Source organism: Sarcophilus harrisii, chromosome 5, assembly GCF_902635505.1.
Source record: "Sarcophilus harrisii chromosome 5, mSarHar1.11, whole genome shotgun sequence".
Taxonomy (NCBI): Eukaryota; Metazoa; Chordata; class Mammalia; order Dasyuromorphia; family Dasyuridae; genus Sarcophilus; species Sarcophilus harrisii.
The window spans coordinates 244,560,852-244,588,005 of NC_045430.1; the positions used below are offsets into that span (position 1 = coordinate 244,560,852).

A 27,154-nucleotide genomic window follows, 5' to 3' on the forward strand; every position below is an offset into this window, starting at 1 on the left:
ATGCTTCTGTCTTAAATTAACAGACTACTTCGTGTATATGAATTCGTCAACTATGATTCATAATGTAGATATTGTTCAAAGCAGTCAGGATCCTTTTTTTTTTTTTTTTTTGTATTTGCATTTGCGTTTGCCCAGGGTCTAGCTGTTCAAAGTTGAAATTAAGTGTTTCTGCCTTTGAATATCAGAGTTTCAAATTCAAGACATTTCTGGAAAACAAAATGGGCCATAATTGAATATGTTAGGATATACATTGTTGTAGTTTAGTTCACATGCATCTTTAACAAGTGACTCATTGAAATATTAATTTTGCTAAAATTTTAACTTTTCCCACTTTTCCTTGTATCCACACCTGGTTTAGAGAGAAAAGGCTTGAGCAGTACTTGGAAAGAAGTTGGTGTCTTTAAGGAGGACAGCTGACGGACTATTTGCAAAACCATCTTTAAGATGAGCCATCAAGTCTTCCAGGTTTTCTCACCAAGTCCATCCCCACACTGTCTCTAACTTTGAGGTCCTCGTTTTGGACCAGATGTGATTTTCTCATGTAAGGATTCTCCATGGGGCAGTCAATGGAGCTCTAAAGAGATAGAGCCCTAAAGAACAGCCAAGGGCAGTACCAACTCACACCAGGTGTCATAGACTGGACTCTAACTCAGGTCATAATAGCTCCATGCTAAATTTTTTACCCACAGTGCCCTCCTGCTTTTACAGTTATCTTATATTGCTTCTCTTGAGTTTCCACACACACACACACACCCGCCCCCAGCAGAATGTCATTTTCCCAAGGGCAGGGACTGCTTTCTTTCTGTTTCTATATTCCCATTTCCTTGAACATAGTAGGCACTGAATGCTTGTTGAATTGAATATATTCTTTGTATATTTTAAGGGGATTCGCCGCAGAGAGAGAGCTTAATAGAGCTGTACCCCTCCCATAGTTTAACTCAAATTCTTTCAGAGCAAACTCTAGATAGGAATGGAGTAAAATCTCATGGCTGCCATATTTAATGCAAGGGAAAAGGTGACTTTATGGGGAAGTGGTCTGCTTAGGGGCACTTTCTTGGGTCTTTGTGGGTGTAGGCTATTCTATTTCCCTTCTTTGGTAGGTTTATGACATGCATTAAGGGGGAGATTTTATTAATACCTCAGTTCCTGGTAAACATGGACCAAACACTTCCATCAAAAGATGATCCTTTTTTACAGCTTGTTCAAAGTCTTCATAAGACAGTTTCCCATCATTATCATAATCCTAGGAAAGAAGATGAACCTTTCTTTAGTGTAATAATAGCATTTTTTTTTTTAACACTTTTAAGGTTTACAAAGTCCTTTACAGGTATCTCATTTTATCCTTACAACAACCCTCAAATTTGGGTGCTTTTATTATCTCCATTTTACAGATGAAGAAACTGAAGCAGAAGGGTTAAATGATTTGCCCAGCATCACACAGCCAGTAAGCATGTGAGGTCAAATTTAAATACGGGTCATTCAGGCCCAACATTCTCCAATGTATCTTCCCATCGCTCCCATCACCCTCAATGAGTTTGGTACGTGGCTCACAATTCTTCTTTCCCCAAAACCTGTTCTCATACTTGGTGGGACTTGAGCATATATAGTGATGCTCTCAGAAACTCTAACCACTCACTTCCTCAACCTGCTCACCTTCCCTGAGTTTGTAACTCCACCAACCTAAGCCACATACAGGAAGATTGTCATATCCTCAATCTTGTCATCACCCACAAACGTACCACCTTCATGCTTGAGAATTCCAAAATCCCTTTTCTGACCATTTTTCACCACTCCCTCTACCTGCCTTATCTAAATACTTTTCATTGTCACTGGGACCTCCATCCCTTGACCCTTTAATTTCCTTTTAGACCATCTCCCCTGCAAAGCTACCTCTCCTCCTCAACTTGATTTCTTGATATCTTATATTTCTATTCACGCTTTGGATTATTCCCCCACCTTCAGGCGTACAGACATGGTGCTGAGAGAGGATGGAGAAAATCATGTAACTACAAACATAGCTTGTATAACCTCAATAGGCCCTCACTGCTTCGAGGCAATCCCACTGTATCTTCCTCTAAAACCACTCTCCAAATCTCATCCTGTTAACCCTCCCATGGCTCCACCTCCTCCTCCTGTCTCAGCTGAGGACCTTGCCTTTTACAGAAAAAATTGAGAACATGAGCTCCCTTCTCCCCTTTTTCTCATCTGTCACTCAGATGCTTTCAGCCATTCTCTTCCTTCACCCCTGTCTCACATAATGAGCCGGCCTTCTCCTGACCAAAGCTGCTCTATCTGTTCAACTGATCCATTCCATCACTTTTCTAACAGATTATCCATCATCCTCATTCACATCATTTTCAGTTTCTCCCTGTCCATTGACTCGTTTCCTTCTGCCTGCAAACATGCCCATGTCTCTTTATCCTCAGAAAACCCTCGCTTAATCTTTCCACCCTCATGACCATCCTGTATTCTGTCTTTTTTGCTAAACTCCTTGAAAAGGCCATCTACAATCGGGGCCTCCACTTTTCTCTCCTCTTAACCCCTTACAGTGTGCCTTCTGACCTTGCCATCCCGCTGAACTTGCCCTCTCCAGAGTGGTCAGTGGTTTCTTAATGGCCAAATTCAGGGGCCTTTTTCTCTGTCCTCCTCAGTCTCCCTGCAGCCTTTGACACTAGTGATCACTCTCTCCTTTCTGTGGTTTCAGGACATTCTCTTCCCTATCTGAGCATTTCTCTGTCTCTATTTGGATCTTCCAGCTCTAACTGTAGAGATCCCTCAGGATTCCATCCTGGGCCTCCTTCTCTTCTACTACATTTGGTGTTTGATATTATCAGTTATTTATCAGAACCAATAAAAGATCAAACTACTGTGGGTCACCAAATCACTTTATATTGAACGACCAAGTATTTTGGGAGAAGCCATTGTTATTTATGCAAAGCTGTGTGTGCTGAGTACATGATGAGTTACCAAGTAGATAAGGATATGATCCCTTCCTGAAAGAACATCTAGTTGAGGAACACAAAGTACATCAAATAATTAGCAAAGCTGCATAATCAAATTCTAAATTTCATAATAATATAAGGGATTAGATAAGGGAAAGAACAATGTGTGCTAGAATTACCAGAGAAAACATTGTGGATGAAAAGACTAGCTGACTCTTAAAACACAAATAGGATCTGACCGCTGTGTGACATGTCACTTAAATCTAAACCTCTCTCAACATTCAGTTTCCTCATCTGAAAAATAAAAGGGGTTCCCCCTCTATCCATTTGATCCTCAACAACTACTCAATGAGGCAGTTAAGATTTCCCAGGTATCTATTTTACAGATAAGAAAATCGAGGACCAGGTTATTTCCATTTTACAGATAGGAAAGGTTAAGAAAGATGAAGCACCTTACCAATGACCATTCAATGAGCACATGTTACAGGGAGGATTCTAATACTTAGTCCAGTGCTCTTTCAATTCTATGCTACCGCCACAAAATGTCCATTAAGCAAGATTAATCCAGTGGATGTCGTGTAGAAGAATTGGAGGGGGAGATTAGCATCTAAGGAACTAGGTAAGGGATCTATAATAGTCCAGCCATAAATTCTAGTTAGGAAACTAGACTTTGTTCTAATAAATAACGTTTTATGAAAGACTAAATGTTTGATATCAAAATAGCCTTTATTTGGTAATAAATTGTATGATCCAATACTTATACTTCTATTTTATCTGTTGCCTTTGGTAGAAAACAAGCAATTTTTCCCTTTTTTGTTCACTCTCTGTTCAGAAAACTAAATTGTCATTTTTTACATACTCACCATTTACTGCATACTCACCATTTTCTTCAGTGTTATTTCTACTAACTCTTTTATTCCTTCATCTGGCTCTTCTTCAATTGAATGTTTGAGGAGACTGTTCTTCAGCATATCATACATTTCATCTTGGGAAATGTATCCATCCCCATTCAAGTAATAAACTCGGTAACAGTCTTTTTAAAGTGTAAGGAAAAGCATTACTTTTAGGTAAATAACTAACATTGTTTCATTTCCTCCTTAACTATCATAATGCATTATGGCATTAATATTATATTTTATAAAATATAGGAGGCAAAGTGGCCCAATGGAAAGAGCACTGACCTTGGCATCCTGTGGTGTCACAGGACCCAAGTTGATCCTCAACTCCTTCCAGCTTTACATCTATGGTATGGCACTATTTGCAAATATAATACAGCAACATATTCTCAACAATTAAGTAGGATTATTCAACGTTGGGAAAGCAAACAAAAAAAAAAAAAATCTGTAAATCATACAATTTTGTCAGAAAATGTAGAAAAAGCTTTCAATAAGATGACATTTGTTTGTAATTGAAAATAAAGCTAATGAGAAGGGAAAGAAACAGATTTTTCCTTCCTTACATACACAAAAAATACTTACTTGAAAATTAATGGAAAAACATTAAGAAGCTGGCCATGCTTGTACATACCAGTAATCTCTGATAAGGGGAAGTCTGAGCCTCCCTTGAGCTTTGGAGTTCCAAGCTGCACTGGGCTATGTATGCACAGGTGGCCACACTAAGTATATCATCATTGTGATGAACCTTTGTGTGTTACTGTGGGGGGAAAGGGAACCATGTTGATTAGAGAGGAGTGAGCCAGCCCACAGAATAAACGGCAACTCCAAGCTCCTAGGCTAATCGGAATGAGACTGGGGCCTATTGCTAGGCCCCAAACTTCCAAAATGGACAAAATAAGAAGACCCAGTATTTGAAACCAAAATTAAAGCATTAGGTATCACTTAAAATAGGTAAAAATAAAAGTATACATCTTCCTACTTTTTTTTTTGACATTAGAAACGTGAAAAATCACAGTAAGAAAAAAAATAAGAATTAACGGGAAAATGAATTGGTAAAAACATTATTTGCAGATGCCATGATTGTTTACCTAAAAAATGCATATATTTTCAGGAAAAGAAGAGAATTTATCAAAGTTGCAGGATATAAAAGAAATTCATTAAACATTATCTGAATCCTTGGCAGAACTAAGATGGCCAAGAAGAGGCAGGAACTTGTCTGAGTACTCCCAAATTCCCCTCCAAACATCTTTAATGCCTTAAGGTGAATTCTGGAGCAGCAGAATTCATAAAAAGATGGATGGAAACAATTTTCCAGCCCAAGACAACTTAGAAGGTCAGCAGGAACAGTCTTGCAGTGGGTGAGAATGGAACACAGCAGTCAGGGCAGTCCAGCTGTCCAGAGCAGGTAACAGCCTTGAACTAAGATGGGGGGAAAGAAAAGAAAGGGAGGGGAATGGCAGCAATTAAATTGGAAGTAGCAGCTTCTGGAGCTCTGAGCCAGAAAAAAGAAAATAGATTAGACAACTGGTCAGAAGGAGATTTATAGGGGTCTCTGCTGATACTGGGTGCAGGACTCATATTGTTCATACTTGGATCTGTAGTCCTAGAACAAAGTCCCAGGGTGAGGAGGAGCAGTAACACACCAGAGTTTTGGACCAAAGGGGAATGGTGACAGTTCTAGGGTGGAAAAGAGTGTTTATGATTGGTCATAGAACAGCGCACAGGCCAGGAAGTAGTAACACACCTTTCCTTAGACCATACCACTGTGGAAGAGCTGAAAATATACAGACCCTCCCCCCCCGAAGTAGGTCTGAGGGTAGCAGCATAAAATATCTAAAGCCTGGACAGTGTTCCCTTCATCCCAGGAGGAAAGCCCAATTTTAAGCATAAAGTTAAGTTAATAAATAAAATGGAAAAGTGAACAAACAAACAAAAAAAAAAACACCAAAGCAACAACAAAAAAGACCTTGACTTTAGAAAGTTACTATGGCGACAAGGAAACTCACAAAACAGATTCAGAAGACAACCAAATCAAAATACCTACATCTAAAGCCTCAAAAAAAAAAAAAAAAAAAAGTGAATTGGTCTCAAGTCTCAAAAGAATTCCAGGAAGAGTTCAAAAAAGAATTTAAAAAAAAAAAAACAATTGAGATAGAGGAAAAAATGAAAAAGAAATAAGAATAATGCATAGGAAGGTCACAAAAAAAGAGTTAACAGCTTGGTAGAGGAGGCACCAAAAAAAAAAAAAAATGGTAGAGAAAATGAAGAAAATTACACTTTAAAAAACGGAATAACCCAAGTGGTAAGAGTTACAAAAATTCACTGAAAAAAAAATCTTTAAAAAACAGAATTGGCCAAATGAAAAAAGATATTTAAAATAAAAACTCACTGAAGAGAACTCCTTAAAAAGCATATTTGGCCACATGGGAAAAGATATACAAAATTTTACTGAAGAAAACATTTATTATTTAAAAAGTAGAATGGGCAAAGTGGAAAAGGAGGCACAAAAGTTCACTGAAGAAAATAATTCCTTAAAAATTAGAATTGGGCAAGAGAAACATTTATGGAGTCATGAGACATTAAAAAATAATGAAACAAAATCAAAAGAGTGAAAAAGAAGGAAATGTAAAATACCTTATTGAAAAACAACTGACCTGGAAAATAAATGGAAGTGAGATAATTTAAAAATTATTGGACTATCTAAAAAACCATGATTAAAATAAAAAAGGGCCAAGACATCATATTCAAGAAATTTCAAGGAAAACTATTGTGAGATTTTAGAACCAGAAGGTAAAATAAGAATGGAAAGACTCCAAAAGATCAACTCCCAAAAGAGATCCCAAAATTAAAATTCTCAGGAATATGATAGTCAAATTCCAGAGCTCCCAGATCAAGAAGAAAATATTGCAAATAGCCAAAAGAAAGTAGAGACACAATCAGGATACCACAAGATTTAGCAGTTTCTCCTTTAAAGGATCAGAGGGTTTGGAAATTAAATTCCATAGGGCAAAAGAGCCAGGATTATCTATCTAGCACAGTTGAAAAAACAGACATTGAGCAAAACAGAAGACTTAAATATTCCTGATGAAAAGACTAGAGCTGAATAGAAAATGACTTTCAAGTACAAAATTCAAAAGAAGCACAAAAAGGTAAACAGGAAAGAGAAATCCTAAGGGATCCAATAAAGTTAAACTGTTTACACTCCTACATGAGAAGATGATATTTGTAATTCCCAAGAAGTTCCTCATTATTAGAGTAGTTAGGAGTATACATTGACAGAAGATATGGGTATAAATTGAATAAGATAGGATGACATCTAAAAAAATAAAATGAAGGGATGAGAAAGAAGAATATAGCGGGAGAAGGAGAAAGAGAAAGATAGAATGGGTTAAATGATCTCATATAAAAGAACTTTACAGTGAGAGATAATGTTAAGCATGGGATGAATAACGATTTAACCTTATTCTCATCAGAAATGACTTAAGAGGGAATAATATACACACTTGGTCATAGAACTCTATCTTAACCTATAGGAAAGTCAGAGGGGAAGGAGATATGAGGAGGAGAGGCTGATAGAATGGAAGGTGAATTAGTGGAGGTAAAAGTCAGACAGACACCAAACACTTCTAAAAATGGACAGGGTAAAAGGAAAGTGAGTAAAATAAACAGGGGAAAATAAAATACAGGTTATTACACAATATAAGTATGAAAAAATGTATAGCAAGTTTCTCTGATAAAGGCCTCATTTCTAAAATAGTTAGAAAATGGAGTCAAACTTATAAAAATAAAACCCATTCCCCAACTGATGAATGATCAAAGGAGGCAGTTTCTTGACAAAATAATAAAATTTATCTCTAGTTATATATAGATATTTATATCTCTATATATAGTTATATAGAGAACATATCTATATATGTTCTAAGTCACTATATTTAAAACAATTCTGAGGTACTACTCCACACCTATTATATTGGCTAATATGACAGAAATAGAAAATGACAAATGTTGGAGGGGATGTGGAAAAATTGAGACATTTATGCATTTTTGTTGGAGTTTTGAAGTGATTCAACCGTTCTTGAAAGCAATTTGGCACTTATCCCAATTTGTGGTATATAATCATGATGGAATACAAAATGTATTATAAGATAAGGTAAGAGGGATGCTCTCTGAAAAACCTGTACTTACATATGAACTCTGATGCAAAGTGAATTGAAGAGTACCAGGAGACTAGTGGATACAATAATGGCAATGTGTGTAATAATCAAATTTGAATGACTTAGCAATTCTGAAAAATACAATTATCCAAGACAATTCTGAAGGACTCATGATGAAAAATGAAGGACTTATTGTGAAGATTATCCATCTTCAGAGAAAGAAATGATGGAGTTTAAATGCAGATTGAAGCATACTTTTTTTTTAAACTGTCTTTTTGGGGGGGATGTTTTCTTTCACAACATGACTAATATGCAAATGTTTTTCATCACTGCATATATAATCTATATCAAATTTCTTGCCTTCTCAATAGAATTCAACATTTAAAAAAAGATTGTTAAAAATTGTTTTTACATATAGTTTGAAAAAATAAAATATTAAAAATATTAAAATCCTCTCTTAGGATGATCATAAAAATTAAGAAAAAACCAAACATGACAGAAGAAATTTATTCTGTTTATTTTTAATAGTATTTTATTTTTCCAAACACATGCAAAGATAGTTTTCAATATTCGCTTTTGCAAAACCTTGTGTTCCAAAATTTTCTTCCTCTCCTCCCTGCTGCCCCTTTCCCAAGACAGCAAGCAACCCAATATAAGTTAAACATGTGCAATTTTTCTAAATACATTTCCATAATCATCATGCTGCACAAATAAAATCAGATCAAAAGGAGAAAAAAATTGAGAAAGGAAAAAAGGCCCCAAAGAAAATATGGCAGCTAGGTGGCACAGTGGATAGAGCACTATCCCTGAAGTCAGGAGCATCTGAGTTCAAATCTGGGTCTCAAGACACTAAACACTTTTTAATTGTATGATCTTTAGCAAAAAACCAAAAATTAAATAACAATAACAAAAAGGTGAAAATACTATCCTTTGATCCACATTCAATCTCTATATTTCTCTCTCTCAATGCAGATGATACTTTCCACTCCAATTTGGAATTACCTTGAACACTACATTGTTGAAAAGAGACATGTCTGTCATAGTTGATCATCACATAATTTTGTTACGGTATACAATGTTCTCCTGGTTCTACTCACTTCATTTAGCATCAGTTCCAGACTTTTATGAGATCAGCCTGCTTATCATTTCTTATAGAACAACATTCCACTACACTCATATACCATAACTTATTCAGCCATTCCCCAACTGATGGGCATCCACTCAATTTCCAACTATTTACCACTATAAAAAAGGCTGTTACAAACATTTTTGCATATGTGGGTCTTTTCCTCTCTATGATCTCTTTGGGATATAGATCCAGTAGAGACACTGCTGAATCAAGAGATATACACAGAGAAAATCAACAGCTTGGAAAAAGAAGAAAACAACTCCTTAAAAAATACAATTGGCCAAATGCAAAAAGATATGCACAGTCCAATCAAACTCCCAAGAAACTATTTTATTGACCTAGAAAAATAACAAGAAAATTCATCTGGAAGAACAAAAGGTCAAGAATTTCAAGGGAACTAATGAAAAAAAAAAAATCAAATAAAGGTGGCCTAGTTGTACCAGATCTAAAACTATATTACAAAGCAGCAGTGACCAATTTGGTATTGGCTAAGAAACAGACTAGTTGATCAGTGGAATAGGTTAGGTTTAAAGGACAAAATAGTCAATAACTATAGCAATCTAGTGTTTGAAGACCCAGCTTTTGGGATAAGAATTCACTATTTGACAAAAACTGCTGGGAAAATTGGAAACTAGTATGGCAGAAACTAAGCAATGACCCACACTTAACAACGTATATCAAGATAAGATCAAAATGGGTTCATGATCTAGCCATAAAGAATGAGATTATAAATAAATTAGAAGAGCACAGGGTAGTTTACCTCTCAGACCTGTGGAGGAGGAAGGAATTTGTGACCAAAGAAGAACTAGAGATCATTACTGATCACAAAATAAATAATTTTGATTATATTATGTTAAGTTTTTGTACAAACAAAACTAATGCAGAAAAGATTAGAAGGGAAGCAATAAACTGGGGAAACATTTTTACAGCCAAAGGTTCTGATAAAGGTCTCATTTCAAAAATATATAAAGAACCCAAATTTATAAGAAATCAAACCATTCTCCAATGGATAAATGATCAAATGATATGAACAGACAATTTTCAGATGAAGAAATGGAAACTATTTATAGTCATATGAAAAGGTGCTACAAATCACTATGGATCAGAGAAATGGAAATTAAGACAATGCTAAGATACCACTACACACCTCTCAGATTGGCTAAGATGACAGGAAAAGATAATGAGGAATGTTGGAGGGGATGTGGGAAAACTGGGACACTGATGCATTGTTGGTGGAGTTGTGAATTAATCCAACCATTCTGGAGAGCAATCTGGAATTATGCCCAAAAAGTTATCAAATTGCATATCCTTTGACCCAGCAGCGTTTCCACTGGACTTATATCCTAAAGAGATCTTAAAGGAGGGAAAGGGACCCACATGTGCAAAAATGTTTGTAGCAGCCCTGTTTCTAGTGGCAGGAAACTGGAAACTGAGTGGATGCCCATCAATTGGAGAATGGCTGAATAAATTGTGGTATATGAATGTTATGGAATATTATTGTTCGGTAAGAAATGACCAACAGGATGATTTCAGAAAGGTCTGGAGAGACTTAGATGAACTGATGCTGAGTGAAGTGAGCAGGACCAGAAGATCATTATACACTTCAACAACAAAATTATACGATGATCAATTTTGATGGGTGTGGCTCTCTTCAACAATGAGATGATTCAAACTAGTTCCAATTGTTTAATAATGAAGACAGTCAGATACACCCAGAGAGAGAACTATAGGAAATGAGCGTGGACCACAACATAGCATTTCCAACCTTTCTATTATGGTTTGCTTGCATTTTTGTTTTTCTTTTTGGGTTTTATTTTTTTTTTCTTTCTAGATCAGATTTTCCTTGTGCAGCAAGAAAACTGTATAAATATGTATACATATATTGGATTTAACATATACTTTAACATATTTAACTTGTATTGGATTATCTGCCACCTAGGGGAGGGGGTGAGGGGAAGGAGAGGAAAAGTTGGAACAGAAGGTTTTGCAAGGGTCAATGTTGAAAAATTACCCATGCATATGCTTTTGTAAATAAAAATCTATAATAAAAAATATTTATACATGTATTGGATTTAACATATACTTTAACATATTTAACATGTATTGGACTACTTGCCATCTAGGGGAGGAGGTGGGGAGAAGGCGGGGAAAAGTTGTAACAGAAGGTTTTGCAAAGGTCAATGCTGAAAAATTACCCATGCATTTGTTTTATAAATAAAAAGCTGTAATAATAATAATAAGATATGTACAGCTTGATTGCCCCATGGGCACACTTCCAAATTGATCACAAAATAAATAATTTTGATTATATTATGTTAAGTTTTTGTACAAACAAAACTAATGCAGACAAGATTAGAAGGGAAGCAATAAACTGAGGAAACATTTCACAACTCCACCAACAATGTATTAGTGTCCCAGTTTTCTCACATCTGCAACATTCATCATTATATTTTCTTGTCATCTTAGCCAATCCATGAAGTATGAAGTGGTACTTAAAGTTGTATTAATTTGGCATAAGACATTTATTTTTAAAAAATAACATTTGCAAATATATTTAGACACATGATGTATTAAAAATAAGTGGAAGGTTTAAATTATTAAAGAAAATTCAATGTCAATAAGTCAAATCAATATAATGAAAAGTGGAAGTAATTCCTATGCTTATTATTGATTTAATGCAACAGAATTGTCTTCATTATTGTTAAGTCATTTTCATTTGTTTTCAACTTTTCATGGCCCAATTTCTTGGCAAAGATATTGGAGCAGTTTGCTGTTTCCTTCTTCAGATCATTTTACAGAGGAGGAAACTGAGGCAAACTGGGTTAAGTGACTTGTACAGTTTAAGCATCTTAGGCCGAATTTGAACTCAGGAAGATGAGCCTTTCTGACTCCAAGTCTGATACTCTATCCACACTGATCTTCATTACAGAACTAAATAAATCATAATGAAATACAAATGTGAAGGAAATTGTTAAAAATACCAATGACAAATTTTGAGTTGGAGTAGTTGATAATTATATGGCAGCTTTCACAGGTTTTAAAACATTATTAAGTAGTTATTAAAACTATGAAATCTTAGGCAAAAATAAACAAACCTAGATCAGTGGAACAAAATATAAATGTTAGAAATAGGATAAAATGTCTACAAAAGATGACTTTTAAAGGATAAACATTATTCTTGGAGGATAAATGGTTGAAATTCTAGAAGAGCTGGGTGAGGGAAATATTTTATGGGCCAATTTGTTTATTTTGTTTTTTAAATCACACCATGTTTATAGCACATTTTTCTAGTCAGCCCAGATGAGATACTAAAAACCATTCAAGTGGATAAAATTTTAAAGAATACTTGTATACTAGCTTTTAAATCACTGAAAGGTAAAATCAAGACTAGTTGTGGCAGTCTAAAATAATACCAATGCCAGAAATTCTTACATTTCAATTTTTCTTCAAAAGTTCCTCGGAGAAATATGGATAATCCTTCAACCCACTCAGTTGTACTAATGTGATTATCATTGTCTTTGTCAAATGCACCAAACACTGAAATGTAAATAAAGAGGGTGTAAGTTTATAGTTACTTCCATTAAGAGACAAATTCTAATTCTTTCTTATTCTCATTATAATTCCATAATATCTATGGTAGATCAGGAGTTATTTACCAGTAGTCTGTGTTTAAAAATATTTTGATAACTATATTTCACTATAATTGGCTTCCTCTTAAATTCTATATGTTTTATTTAAAAACATTATTCTGAAAAAGGGTTCCAGGGATTCAGCAGACTGCCAAAAAGGGTCTGTTATCCCCCAAATTTATTAAGAATCCCTGCTTCAGTTTTTTTTCTCATTTTTTTTCTTTTGATCCGATTTTTCTTGAGCATTTGAGCATATTTTTCTAAACGTATGGAAAGATGTTTAGAAGAATTGCACATGTGTAACCTAAAAAAATCCCTGCTTTATGTCGAGCAGACTTGGGGAACCTTTTTTTCCTACCAAGAGCTGTTTGGATATTAACAACATCATTTGCAGGCGATAGAAAATTATCAACTCAAAGAACTCAAGTAGTGGGAGGTTGTTGTTGCCTGGTTGTTGAGTTGCCTTGGTGGGGCCAGATCAGATGATTGTGTGGGCCTTACATGGCCTGTGGGCCAGAGATTCCTCATTCCTGATATAGATATAAGTAAAATAATTTCTACCATATATTAAGCAAATGTTTAGAGAGTTTTCCACCTGGGAAAATCCTAAAGTATTATAGAAATGTGAAGTGGTATTATTGGTTTGAGATATATTCCCAGTGAGTGTATTTACCATTTTTAAGGTCTGTAGAGTTGAAACAGTGTCAGTGGTGGTAAAGATTAGGCTTGCCTACAACAGCACCTGAGGGGGCAGGAAGGCTCCAAGTTCTCATGGGGATCATGGGAAACACAGGGCCTTGGAGACTAAGGAGAGGGAAGGGAAGGAGTGGAGCCTCCCTCTTCCTGAAATCAATGACCTTGCCAGCTGGCATCAGGAAGAGAGTCCGTCACTGATTACAGCCCATGCTCTTTGGACATGAGAGATGATCAGCCATTTTGACAAAACAAAACACACACAAGGGCCAACATACATCTGGAAGAGAGTGACACAGTACAATTCAGAAAGCTTAATCTTGACCTGAGCTCAGAGCAACTGGCTATCTGAAGGGAGAGAGACGCTTGGGCTGTAAGTCAGGTGTGCAGAGCCCAGGGACTGATGGACTAAAGGGCCCTCCCAAGAGAATGGCCAGTCTTTGTCAAGAAAGAGCTAGGAACTAAACAGGAAAACTAAGGCAAGCTGTAGCGATCAATGAAGCTGATAGATTTACAAAGAAAACATTTGGGAGATGCAGATTCTATGTGTATATATGGAGAGAGAGAGAGAGAGAGAGAAATCTGTGTTTTCTTTTGCATCATTACTTTTATGGAAATATTTTGTACAACTTCACATGGACCTTCTCAATGAGGGGTATGGGAAAGAAGGGGGAGAATCTGGAACTCAAAATTTTAAGAACAAATGTAAAAAAAAAACTTGTTTTATATATAACTGGGGAAATAAAAACATTAAAACAAAAAGATTTAGCTCAAATGCCATTTTCTGTAGGAGATCTTTTTCTAGACACTGCTAATTTCTAACATCTTCTTCTTTAAAATTACCTTCTTGGGGCATCTAGGTAGCACAGGGGATAGAGCATCAGTCCTGAACTCAGGAGAGTTCAAATCTGACCTCAGACACTTAATACTTCTTGGCTGTGAGACTGTAGGCAAGTCACTTATCCCAACTGCCTTAAGGGAAAAAAATTTACTTTCTCCTGTGTATACATATTTTATATAGTTATTTATTTACATGTTGTCTCCTCTATTAAAAGGCAAACTTGAGGGCAGGGGCTGTTTTTGCTTCTTTTTTGTATCCCAATGCTTAGTACAGGGTCTGGTACAAAAGTCAGTCCTTATATGGTTATTGAGTATTAAAAATAGAAAGGGAAAAAACTCAGAACTATGTAAATTTTTCATTTGATTATTTTCTAAAAATATGTTTAGTGCCCTTACTGTCAAATACCTTTTGGTTTAAGTGTTGTGTGTGTGTGTATGTGTTTTGTGTGTGTGTGTGTGTGTGTTTTGTGTGTGTGTGTGTGTGTGTGTGTGTGTGTGATATACCCTAGGGGGAAAAATATTAAGTGAATTTCCCCAGATAACTATTCTAATAGAATCTTTTATAAAATAGACCAAAAGGGATCTTTTATTAAACTTTCATATAGGAAACTGACCACTGATTATTCTATAAGAGGTAGCTTTCTCTAAAATACCCATTCGTTATTTGGTTTGTCTGAAAAGTTTGAACATCACTGATAAAAAGTGGCACTTAACAGTTGCTATGGCTTCTTACCCCTGTTCATAAGCATGTCATCAGTCATTCCAAATACAGTATGTAGGACGTTTCTAAACTCATTACGCTCCAAGCCGCCTCGGGTATCTTGTTCATATCCCTTTTCCATAAATGAGTAAAACAGTTTCACAAGACATTCCATTTCATTTTTGTTGACTGTAAAATGAAAAAGGGAAATTAATGAAATTTTAAATTAATATAATATGAAGCACAATAGGTGAAGAGCTGGGGAGAAGTGTGTTCTAATTTTTTTTTTCTGCCACTGTGTTGGTGAACGGGACTTTTAATCTTTCATATTCCTGATTTGCTTCCATTTAGAAAATAAAGGAGTCAGGCTAAATGACTCCTTATCTCTTCTAATTCAACATTCTAATTATTGAGTTATTACTCTTTCCTCAATCCAATTTTGGTCATTTTAGCTAAGTAGCACTTGGTTTTGTTTTACCATTCTTTCCTCTTTACATCCCTGTGTATATTGTTTTCCTGATTCTACTTAATTTGTCCTGTAGTAGTTCAAATTATATTCTTTAAATTTTTCATATCCATCATTGCTTATAATGTTATAATTGGATTACATTCAAATACCAGCTGTTGTTTTGGCCAATCCTCAAGGCATTACTTTACTATAATTCTTTACTAAAACATATACACACACAACTTTACAAACAATATATGGGTATATTCAAGATTTTTCTGATTTCGAATTTCTTAAGAATTTGCTTAACAGTAGGATCTTGGGGTCAAAGAGTCATTTTAAAAAATCTTAATTCCAAATTGCTTTTCAAAATGATTGGACAAATTCATGGTTCTCCCAAAAGTATATTAGTATGTCTATTCTTGACTCTTGGTTTTATACACACACATACATAAATATTTGTTATTTCTTTATATATGAGATATCAAGAGATATTTGGTGTGAAAATTTCTTTTCAATTAAGTTTTTCTCCTTATCCTACTCTAGATGTATTAATTTTATGCATTCAAATCTTTCTAAATTTCATCAAATAAAAATAATTTTTGCTTTAATGTTTCCATTATCCAATATTTAGTTAAGAATTATCTACCAACCATAGCTATGAAAGAGATCTGTTGTGATTTTCTTCTCATTTTTTTAATGGTAATTTTTAATATTTAGGTTGCAAATCCATTTTGAGTTTATTGTGGCATGTGTTCTAAGTAATTAGTTTAAATCTAATTGCTGCATTTTCCCAGCTGTTCTCATCAAATATGGAGAATTCTTGCTCTTTAGAACCTGAGCCCTTTCTATCTTACATGATATTGTCCTTTCACATTCATTCTGATCTAGCTCTCCTAGTCCTCTTGTTTCTTACACAGGACAGTCCATGTTTTAACTCTGTATCTTTAGCTTTCCCATCACAAATTCTGCAATGCTCTTCCTCCTTATCTCTCTGTTTCCCTGGCTTCCTTCAAGATCCAGCTCAACCCATTCCCAAAACACATCAAAGAAAAAGGAAAAGGACTTTTCTGTACAAAAATATTGATGTTAGCACTTTTATAGTAGACTCAAACTGGAAACTAAAAGGATACCTACCATTGGAGAATGGCTCAACAAGTGGTGATATGTGCAAATATTAGTCCATAACACACAAAATGGACAAGTTTCTTTTTTACTAATAGCATTTTATTTTTTTCCAACTGCAATGGAAAGACATTCATCTTTGTAAGATTTTGAACTTGAAATTTTTCTTCCTTCCTCTTTTACCTTCTCCCTACCAAGACAGCAAGCAGTCTGATACAGGTTATACATGTGCAGTCATATTAAACATATCTCCATATTAGTCATGTCATGAAAAAAGACTCAGAACAAAAGAGAAAAATCAGAAGAAAGAAAAAACAAACAAGAAAAAGTAAAAAATAGTATGCTTCCATCTGCATTCAGACTCCTTAGTTCCTTCTCTGGATATGGTCAGCACTCTCCATCACAATTCCCTTGTAGTACTCCTGGATCACTGCATTGCAGAGAAGAGCTAGGTCTCTCACAGCTGATCGTCACATGATGTGCCTGGTTCTGCTCGCTTCACTCAGCATGTTTATTTAAGTCTTTCCAAGTTCTTCTGAAACTCACTTGCTCATTTCTTATAGAATAATAATATTCCATTATATTCATATACCATAAATACACAAAAATACAGGAGTTGCTAGGCAGCTCCTCAATATCCAATTCTTTGCCATCACAAAGAGAGCTATTATATTTTTGTACAGAATAGAGAATTTCAAAGTTTGTGAAAACTTTTAAAATTTTACATAGAACAAAGTGAAAGAGCAATTTACACACTGACAAGATTGCAGAGAAAAAGCAGCTTTGAAAGACATTTGAATTTTGATTAATGCAACTGTAAAGGCATGAAGCATGGGGTGCTATGTACCCTTGTTTTGCCCATATAGGTTATATATAATTACATGCATATGATTAGATGTGGCTCAAAAGAGGCAAGAATATAGATTTCTAGCTATCTATCTTTCTACAAAGGCTATGTTGGTTCCTGCTAGAGCATGCAAGCATTGGGGCCAGAGACTGACTACTCTGATCTCCTCAGAAAGGGAGGGGGGCGCAGGCTAGAGTTATCTCTCTGTTTGCTTCAATATTTAGTTGGGGCAATAATTTTTAGCTTTAAGCTGCACTTGTGGTTGCTATCCCTTAATGGTGAAGAGAGACCCTAAGTTAAACATCCAAGGCTTAACTCCCTTTGCACCAAATGCCAGATCTATAAAGAATACATATAGCAAATAAACTCATTTATTCAAGTGCATAGCATCAGAGAAAGTATACATATGAAAATGTATAATAATAATAATAATAAATGAGGATGCCCACTGAAAGTAAAATAACTCAGTTCAATTGAGTTTCACATTTCACTCAAGGGAACACTTCTCAAAGCCTTCAGTATAGTAGGCTGGAACATGCTAACTCTTTTTCATGTTGGTTTCTTTTCACTCTTTCTCTCCCATTAGAAAACATGAAAAGGGTTTGAAATTGTGGGTATTCTCTCCTGAGCTGAAAGTCAGATCAGGATCGCACATGCTGTACGTGCAGACACACACACACACACACACACACATACAAAAAAAAAAAAAAAAAAACCTTCCACAGGAGGCTTTTCCTGCTGTTCTCAGCTTATCTTCTATCTGCTCTTTATGTGCCCTTCACAGCCTATTTATTTACCTGTGACTCTCTCCCCGGAGGAATAAAACTGGTTTTTTGTGTTGGGTTTTTTTGTCCTTTTTTATGTCCCCATTGCTAAGCACAACACTTGGCCCACAATAATCACCTAAGTGACTGTTGATTGGTTTGCTGTTTATCAGACTTTAAAGGGGAGACCGGGCAATGACAGCCTAGTCCAGAGAGAATGCACAACTGCCAACTCATGTCTGTATGTGGGGTTTGGGAACCTCCTTCTCCACCCAGGAATCTGTGATGCAGACTGTATTAAAATAATTCTAAGGTTCTTTCCATCAAACTGGCAAAGCAGTCAAGAGGAAAAGGACAAATGTTGGAAGGGCTGTGGGAAAGGCACATCAAGGAGCCTCGTTGGTGGAACTGCAAATTGGTCCAGTCATTCTAGAAAGCAGTTTGGAATTACGCCCCCAAAGCTACTAAACTGTGCGTACCTTTTGACTCAGCAATAACACTACTAGGCTTCTATGCCAAGGATATTAAACGGATCTATATGTGCAGAAATATTTTAGCAGTTGTGTTTATAGTAGTTAAAAAATGGCAACTAAGGGACCATATATTGAAAAATGGTTTAATAAACTAAAGCCTATCAATGTAATGGAAAATTATTGTGCAATAAGAAATTATGAAATAAACAGTTTGAGAGAAAACTAGGAAAATCATTGTGAACAAGACAGAGTAAGTAAAACAAGAAGACTTAGGAGAACCATTTAAATGATGACTATATTAGACATAAAAAGTTTTGAAAGACTTTAGAACTCTGGTCAAAGCAATAAGAAAGCATGAGTCCAGAAGACTGAATATAAACAGAACTCCTCTTGCCAGACAGGTGATAAACTTAAAATGCAGAAGTACATACATTTTGGAGCATGATTATCGAAGCAATTTATTTTGTTGGACTATGCATGTTTATGATGAGTTTTTCTTTTTTTTTTTTTTTAAAGTAGGAGATATGCTTGCCATCTAGGGGAGGGGATAGGAGAAAAAAGGGTAAAATTTGGAATACAAGGTTTTATAAGGGTCAATGTTGAAAAGTTTACCATGCATAAGTTTTGAAAATAAATAAAACCTCACGTCACAAATAATTTAAAATATGATAAAAATATGACCTTGGAGAGGCAATGATTCTAGCAGATCAATGTTCAAGTCCACTCTCCTCAGAGACTTAGTGGCAGAAGGGAGAGGTCCCACCTGAGGTGGGTGGGGATGTGTTTGTACTTCCCATGTTAGCATATTTCTTTGTAAGCCTATCTCCTTTGTAAAAATTAATTGATTGTTAATGAGATCAAGGAGATTTTAATAGGTTAAATTATATTGGTGTGCTAAACATTGGAAATGATATTGAAAGAGAATATAAATGTAAGGGATTAATCTGATACCATTAAAAGAGTCTTACCACCTCCTAGGGGATATCCCTGGGCAGAGATATAGCCAATGATGATGGGGATCCAATCTGCTTGTATATATGTAGCAGTAGGAAAACAAGTGCAAAATCTCACCTCATTGGTTTATTGAATTATTAACCATTCTTGATTATCTATTTAGTCTATTTAATTTTTTTTTTTGATGGTGACTATTTTAAGACATAATTCAAGGTCTGGAAGTAATTTTACCATCTTTTCTCCAACAGACATGCAAAAATTTCTCTTAAGATTATGATCCTTTCTGAATTTTGTTTTTAGTTTATCTCTTGAGAGGGACCCCTGATTGGCCAATCATTTTTATACTTGTGTAGCCCAAATAGGATTAAAACATTCTTTTAATTAAATTGTCCTTTTCCTTTGAAGAGTACATTATAATTTTATTTATAGAACTATTGAGTGTGCTTTGGTAGTTTGCTTGAAAGATATTTTATGTATTTTTTAGTTATTTTGAAAAAGTTTTATCTTATTAATTCCTTCTAAATTTTGTTATTACTACATAAAAATGGTAATTTTATATATATGCTTTATATTCTATTTTACTGAAGCTATTGCCCCTTTGTTTCTTGGTTTTCTAAGCAAATTAGTAGCTTGTCAGCAAATGATTAAGTTTTGTCTCTTTTTGCCTCTTTATGCCATTAATTTTTGTTTCTTATTATTTTCATCGGCAATTCTAGAATGGTATCCAGTAACAGTGGGGAAAAAGGTGTCATTTTTGCTTTATTCCTATATTGGGAAACTTTTCAGTGTTTTCCTATGGCATTGCAAGATTGTTTTTTTTAATCAGTATTGTTGTACTTTTATCAAAATCTTTTCTTGCATATACTGACATATGTAGTTTGGGCATTTTTGACAAATTATGTTGTCTTCCTGGTGTTGAATTATTTCTGCAACCCTGGTCTACTTCTAGCTTGGTCATAGTACAATTTTTTTGATATATTGCTTTTTTTTTTCATTAATACTGGTTAGTGAATTGTCTGTAGTTACTTGTTTCCTTTATCCTTCCATAGTATAGATATAAAACTATATTTTCAGCCTTATAAAATCAGTAAGGTAGAATTTTTCATTATATATGTCCCACACACACACACATACTTTAAACGTACATAAAATAAAACCCATCATTCTTGGTTTAATTCAATCAACTTATTTACATTCCATTTCATTCTCCCTGATGTAAACAAAGCATTTCTGGTCTAGAGCATATGCTTTAACAACTAAATATTTATCACCTAAATATGGGGAGGGGAGGGGGAAAAGGGTCTGAGTCCTTGCTGGCTAGAGTCCTCCTTAACAGGTTAATGCTACACCTGGAAGACAGTCATCTACCCAAGAGCCTGTGGCTCCAGAAGGGGCCAAGAATAGTCAATATTGTATATGCTCCAGCTCCAGAAGAAATGCCAGCAGGAGAACAAGGTCTGTATAGATTTGTACATCATGACCAAGGCCTTTGATACTGTCAAGTGCTTATGGAAAATTATGTCAAAATTTGGTTGTCCAGAGAAGTTCATTAGTATGTCAGTTTTATGATGGCATGCTTGCCTGGGTTCTGTTCTGGACAATGGTCTTGACCTTTCCCAGTCACCAGTGGAGTGAAACAAGACTGTGCTTGTTCCCATGCTTTTTAGCATGTTTTCAGCCATAATGACAAACGCCTTAAATGAGGAAAAAACACAGCATCCAAGTCTGCTATTGCACTGCTGGTAAACTACCCAATTTGAGGCGGCCACAAGCCAAAACTAAAGTGGAGGGAGTGTTAGTGCAAGCTTTTCTGTTTGCAGATGATGGGGTGCTCAATGCAGTCTCTGAAAGTGAGATATAACAAAGGACCGATTCTCTGCTGCTTGGGCTAATTTTGGCCTAACAGTTAAGACCCAGAAAAACGAGTTAGTCAGCCGGCCCCACACTATCCACATGTAGAACCATCAGTTACAGCAAATAGACAAGCTGGGGGGCTGTGGATAAGTTCACTTACCTTGGCAGTATATCTTCTAGGAATGTCCCAAGTGATAATGAGGTTAACACACATACTGTCAGAGTTAGCTTGGCATTTGGGAAGCTCCGAGCGAAAGAGTAGGAGAGATGTATCGGACTGTCTCCTAAACTGAAGCTCTCCAGAGCCCTCGTGCTGACCTCATTGTACACCTGTGAAACCCGTGCAGTCCACCAGGACCATGCCAGGAAAACTGAATTGCTTCCATTTGAATTGGCTTAGGGTGATTTTGAATCATCTGGTGGGATGATATATCGGACACCGAGGTCCTTTTTCGAACTAAACTGCCAAGCGTTCCAACTCCAGTGCAGGGGTCCTAACTCTGTTGGGCTGGCCATGTTGTTTGAATGCCATATGTACGCTGGCTAAAAAGACTTTTTCATGGAGGGCTCTCTCAGAACAAGTGCTCACAAGCTGGTCAGAAAAAGTGGTACAAGGACACTCTTGGTCTCTCGTAGGAACTTTAGAACTGATTGGACAATATGGGAGACACTGACACAGGATGGCCCAGCATAGTGTGCCCTCATCAGAGAAGGTGCTGGGCTCTGTGACTGAAGCAGGATTGAATTAGCTCAGAAGAAATGCGAGATGCATAATTACAGAATCTGCCCCAAGTGTTCATGGGGACCATCTGTGTCCAGCCTGAAGCAGAGCATTCCAACCTTCTATGGATCTAATCAGCCAGGTGACACACTAGACTCTTAACAGTGATGTCATATTGCTCCTTTTTGAGAGCAAAGCACAAAACTACAAGTATATACAGGAAATACAAAAGATACAAACCTAAATCAAAACTTAATGACATTTTGAACAAGGGGTCAAAAAATAAATCCTAAAAATTCAGCGAAAGAAAATGAGATGACATACCAAAATTTCTGGGATATATTCAGGTGTGTTGGCAAATGTGTAATAACCAGTTGTCTAAAAACTATGACATTTTAGATGTGATGCATATCTACATTCATATGGCACAAAAGTTCTTAAGTATTCTCTTTATGGCTTGTTCAACTTCATTTTTTAAAGCTGAACTGTTTATAATCTCTTTTGCACGGTCAGTTGGGTATCTTATTTGTAGGTAGTCTTATGTCTCTTTAAATTTGGAGTTTTGCTAGCATATAGGGTTAAACAGATTCAGAAAATCAAATTTTCCAGTTTGTTTTACCTTATTCATTTTTCATTTTGACAGTTTTATTTTCCTATCTCTTTTACATCAGGTTAGCTTTTAAAAGTAAATAAATGCTGTTTTTTTCAAAACTTTTAGTTCTGTTCATTATTTCTAGTCCTTTTTATTTGTTCCTCCTCCAAATTCCAATGTCTTTTGAGCTTATCCTAGATTTATTTTCAGTTTTTATTTTCTACTTTATTAATGTATTATTTTAAGAGATACATTTTTGCTTCTGAATGCTTTAGCTCTGACCAGCTATACGGTGGAGGCAGCTTTTTCCTAGGAGAGAACTTATCATTAAATTATCAACATGAGCATTTACAACTTAGCTATTGAGAAAATGCTATAAATCAGGAGCTAATTTATGGGTTTATTTATGTTCAATCAAGCTTTAACAGACAATTAGATAGAGAAAAATGTTGAAATGAAGATTAAACTTTAAATTGTGACATTTTGGGGGGAGAGCTGTTACACCTTTACCAGCATTTACCCCAGAAATTTGGTATGTCATCTCATCATTTTTCCTCATTAAATTTTAATGATTTATTTCTCGACCCATTATTTAAAATGTCACGATGTTATTAAATGTTTGATTTAGATTTACAAACCTTTTGTTTCCTGTATACAGATGGTATATAATTAATTGCTAAAATGTGCTCTATCCTAGAAATGACACAGATGTTTGCATCAGGGACAGATCTATGTAGAACTTGTGAAAGGATTAAGGACAAAATGATGAAATGGATCTTAAATGGTAAGATAATTAAGAGAAGAAATCAATGTGTTGTTTTAGAAATCTATGTTTTGATATATAAACTTCTGATATCTTTATTCAAATTAGAGTAAGAATGTTTCCATGCAGAAATTTAAATCATGAAAACCATATACATATATTTGTGTATAAGAACACACACATACATATATCAGCAATATTACATGATGTTACTGTGATTAACTCAATTGTTATGATAGAAATCATATTAAAGAGGTATCATGTTCTCTGAATCCAAAGATATCCTGATTGTAAAGAAAAACAAAAAAGTTTCTTTAAAATAAGAGATAGAAAAAAGTGGATTTTATGGGGTCATCTTGTTGAGCCCTTTTCTCCCAAAAACCTGGGTGATAAAGGGGACAGTGTGAGTCACTGAAAAACCAACAACTTCAAGCAGAATCAACTACTCTATAATCATTTATTGAGCATTAATTATATTAAAGGCACTGTTTATCACCGGAGAGTTAGACAAAAATGTAACAGGTTCTGCCCTCAAGGAGCTTACATTCCAAGGAGGGAGGAGGGAAGGAGATATCACGTATGTACAAACGTGCACATATCCATGCATGCATGTGTGTATATGTATGTCAACGGCAGAGTAAGAGAAAGGGAAAGCATTGCACAGGTAATTTCACTGGAATAGGCAACTCTCAGATGAGAAAACTCCCTTCACCAATACAGACCTCTTCCTTCTCTGTTTTATGAAACATTTCAGATATGGTAGATTCTGGAAGAAAGGAAGGAATATCAGGCAGAAAGAACGGATATTGCTAGGGAGTAAACAGTCTGCTGGATGGACAAAGACAAGTCTTATCATTTAAAACACTAAAAAAGATAATAAAAAGCCTAGAAATTAAGGTTGAGGATGAAACCTAAAAGGCCCACAGAGTAGAAGGGGGACCTTTAGAGTAGGTATGGAAGACTGACCCAAAGGACTGTTCTTTATCCCTGAGGACAAGACTAGAACTAAAAAAATGCATGGAGGGGAGAGTAAATAAGAGGAACGCCTGATAAGAATCCCTAAAACTATACATCTAGAGCTGAAGAGACCTAAGGGATCATCTTTGAAGTCCAACATCATTTCACAAAGGAGAAAAGCTAACCAACTTGCCTAAAATTCTCTAGGTACTCAGTGATGGAGCCAACTCCAACTTGGGGCCTCTGAGAACACGTCACGTCAAAACACTTCTTGTTGTTCCACATTCCCTTTGCTAGACACTTAAACAACTTCTTCAATCTTTGATGAGGTGGATGTTTTCTTCCCAGAAAGTCTGTTTTTTTTTTATTTTTAATTATTATACAATTAAATTCAACATAATTGCTACATGCATCTAGTATTTCTTTAATGGACTGTGAACATCTGCCAATTTTAAAAATGTTGATGAAAATATTTGTAGGCTAGAGAAAGGTTTTGAGAACTCCTCTCACTCCTGGTGATAGGAAGTTACATGCAAATGATTATTAAAAAAAAAAAAAATCATTTCTTGCTTTTCCAATATCCATGAATTCTCTGGCCATACCTGTGTTCTCAAGTCTGTGACCAGACCAGAAATTGTCATGTTTTCTCAACTCCTTTTGGTTGGGCCTGTCATTTTATCAGTATGGGTAACTCCAGGATGAGGGTAGTTAGATCTATTATTTAGTGGGCACCAAAAAGCCAAGTGAACTGTTCATGGTGAGCAGAACCATCCAGCTAATATATGCCAGGATAAGGCCTTGAACCTAGGTCTTCCTGACTCCCATCAACTTACCCAGTCTGCTTCTTAAAGCATAAATACTATTACTTTGTTGTTGATTTAATCACAATACTTTAAAAAAACATTCATAAATGGCTAAGAGGAAAGTAGAATACATCACTTTCTGTGCTGTATACTCCCTATGATCCCCCTCACGAGGGGGTTTGTGCAGAGGGGAGCTCAGATGACCTGAATTCATGGAGCTGCCCTTCTCACACTGGAAGTGTGGCCCCATACTGCTCAGTGCTCTGGGCGACTGTTTCAGATTATAAACCACAGCCTTGCAGTGTCAGGAGTTCCTCACCCCAACGAAATCCCAGGTCCAGGCCCCAAACCTCTCTACCCCTCACATGGACACAGACCCCACGGCCACTGTTCCAGACTAAGCAGCAGCTAGATATCCTGTCTGTACTCACAATGTGTGGCTGCTTTGCTCAGGGCTTTCACCGCCTTCTTGAGGTTCCTCAAGTCAATGCTACCACTTGTTCTCTTCATGTTCATGATCTGAGCTTGGGGAGAGGGAAGGGGCTGGAGGCTGGGGCAAGGGGTACTGAGGCTCCCACAGGTGCTCTCTGGAGCTGCTAAGCTCAGGACAGAATGTTGTCATGCCAACAATTTAGGAACTAGACAAAGAAGATTCTGAAGGTAAAGAGGATAGATGGAGCCCTTCTAGACGTAGGAGAGCACAGGCCAGGCCTCTGGAAGCTGGGGAAGCTAAATCCAAAAGGGAAAGCAAGGGCATCCAACACAACAGCACTGGGAGATGGAATGGGTTCTGGCAGCCAGGGAGCTAGAAGTCCAGGGCAGATTCACTACCTAATCCTTGTTTGCACCAGTTTCCCTCATGTGTCTGACAGAGACTAAACTGATCTGATAAAATGTCTTAGGATGATTTGAGTTGTTTAATTTAAGAACATTGCCACAAGGCTTATTCAGGGATGTGGTGGGACAATCTCAGTTGGCTCCAAGGGAACCAGACTGAAGGACCCTGGTCTCCACTTGGTCACTGCCTTGGTAATTTCTGGAAAATAGCGACAATGAATACGATTTCTTTTCGCCAGTCAATTCTCCTTTATACACAGGCAGAGCAGATTTAAGCTCATTATTCATAAGAGGTACCTGTGATCTTCACACAGAGCTAAGATACCAAAGTTCAAATGATCTTCTTTAGGTGTTTCTTTCTCTACAATCTCTCCTTCAGTAGTGATGGGGAGGTGTCTGTGGGGAGGGAGCTTCCCTTCCTTCTAACTCACCGTCAGTACCAGAGACATCGCTGGTGGACTCTGTATCAGCACATACTCAACCTTCCTAGCCGTGACCTTGGGGTAGGTTCTAAAACAAGGCTGTATAACCTGGTCATGTTGAAGGAACCATTCTGCCAACCCTAAGATGCTACATCAGTCTGCTTTATCACATGATCATCAAAGAGGCTAGGCTGTCTCCTTACTCAATCTAATTTGGTAAAATTTTTCTACCGAACAACACCTTTAAATGGTTATAAACATCTGCAAATTTCAGTCAGGGAATCATGCATCTTTTGATTTCTACAAAGCAAAGGCTGCTTCAACAGATCCTTCTGGGGAAAATAAAACAGTCCTTTTATTTTTTTTAATTCAAGATTTGATTGGCAGGAATAATTTAAGGTGAATCTGTTACATTATACAGCATTAGGTTTGAACAACGCTAGCATAAATAAGCAGCCTTGTTAGACCAGACATTTTGTCCTCATTTTTCTTGGGATCATTCTCTGATAGACCAATATCCAGAGGGCAACATATTTAGCACTGGACTGGGAGTCCTAAGACAGAACAGGAGTGTTCAGCCTGCAGATCTGGGAAGACACAGCAATAGTTCT

General features: G+C 36.2%; 1 protein-coding gene across 1 annotated transcript; it reads right to left on the reverse strand.

Annotated features, from left to right (window-relative positions):
* Nucleotides 1–93: 93 nt before the first annotated feature.
* On the reverse strand, nt 94–26,765 carry LOC116419480 (EF-hand calcium-binding domain-containing protein 1-like). The gene is made up of 6 exons (XM_031940015.1): nt 25,716–26,765; nt 15,017–15,172; nt 12,554–12,658; nt 3,824–3,975; nt 1,139–1,243; nt 94–206 (listed from the first exon to the last, which is right to left on the reverse strand). Exons 1-6 carry the CDS (start codon nt 25,798–25,800, stop codon nt 159–161), a joined length of 651 nt encoding a protein of 216 aa, XP_031795875.1. The 5' UTR covers nt 25,801–26,765; the 3' UTR covers nt 94–158.
* Between the last annotated feature and the right edge of the window lie 389 nt (nt 26,766–27,154).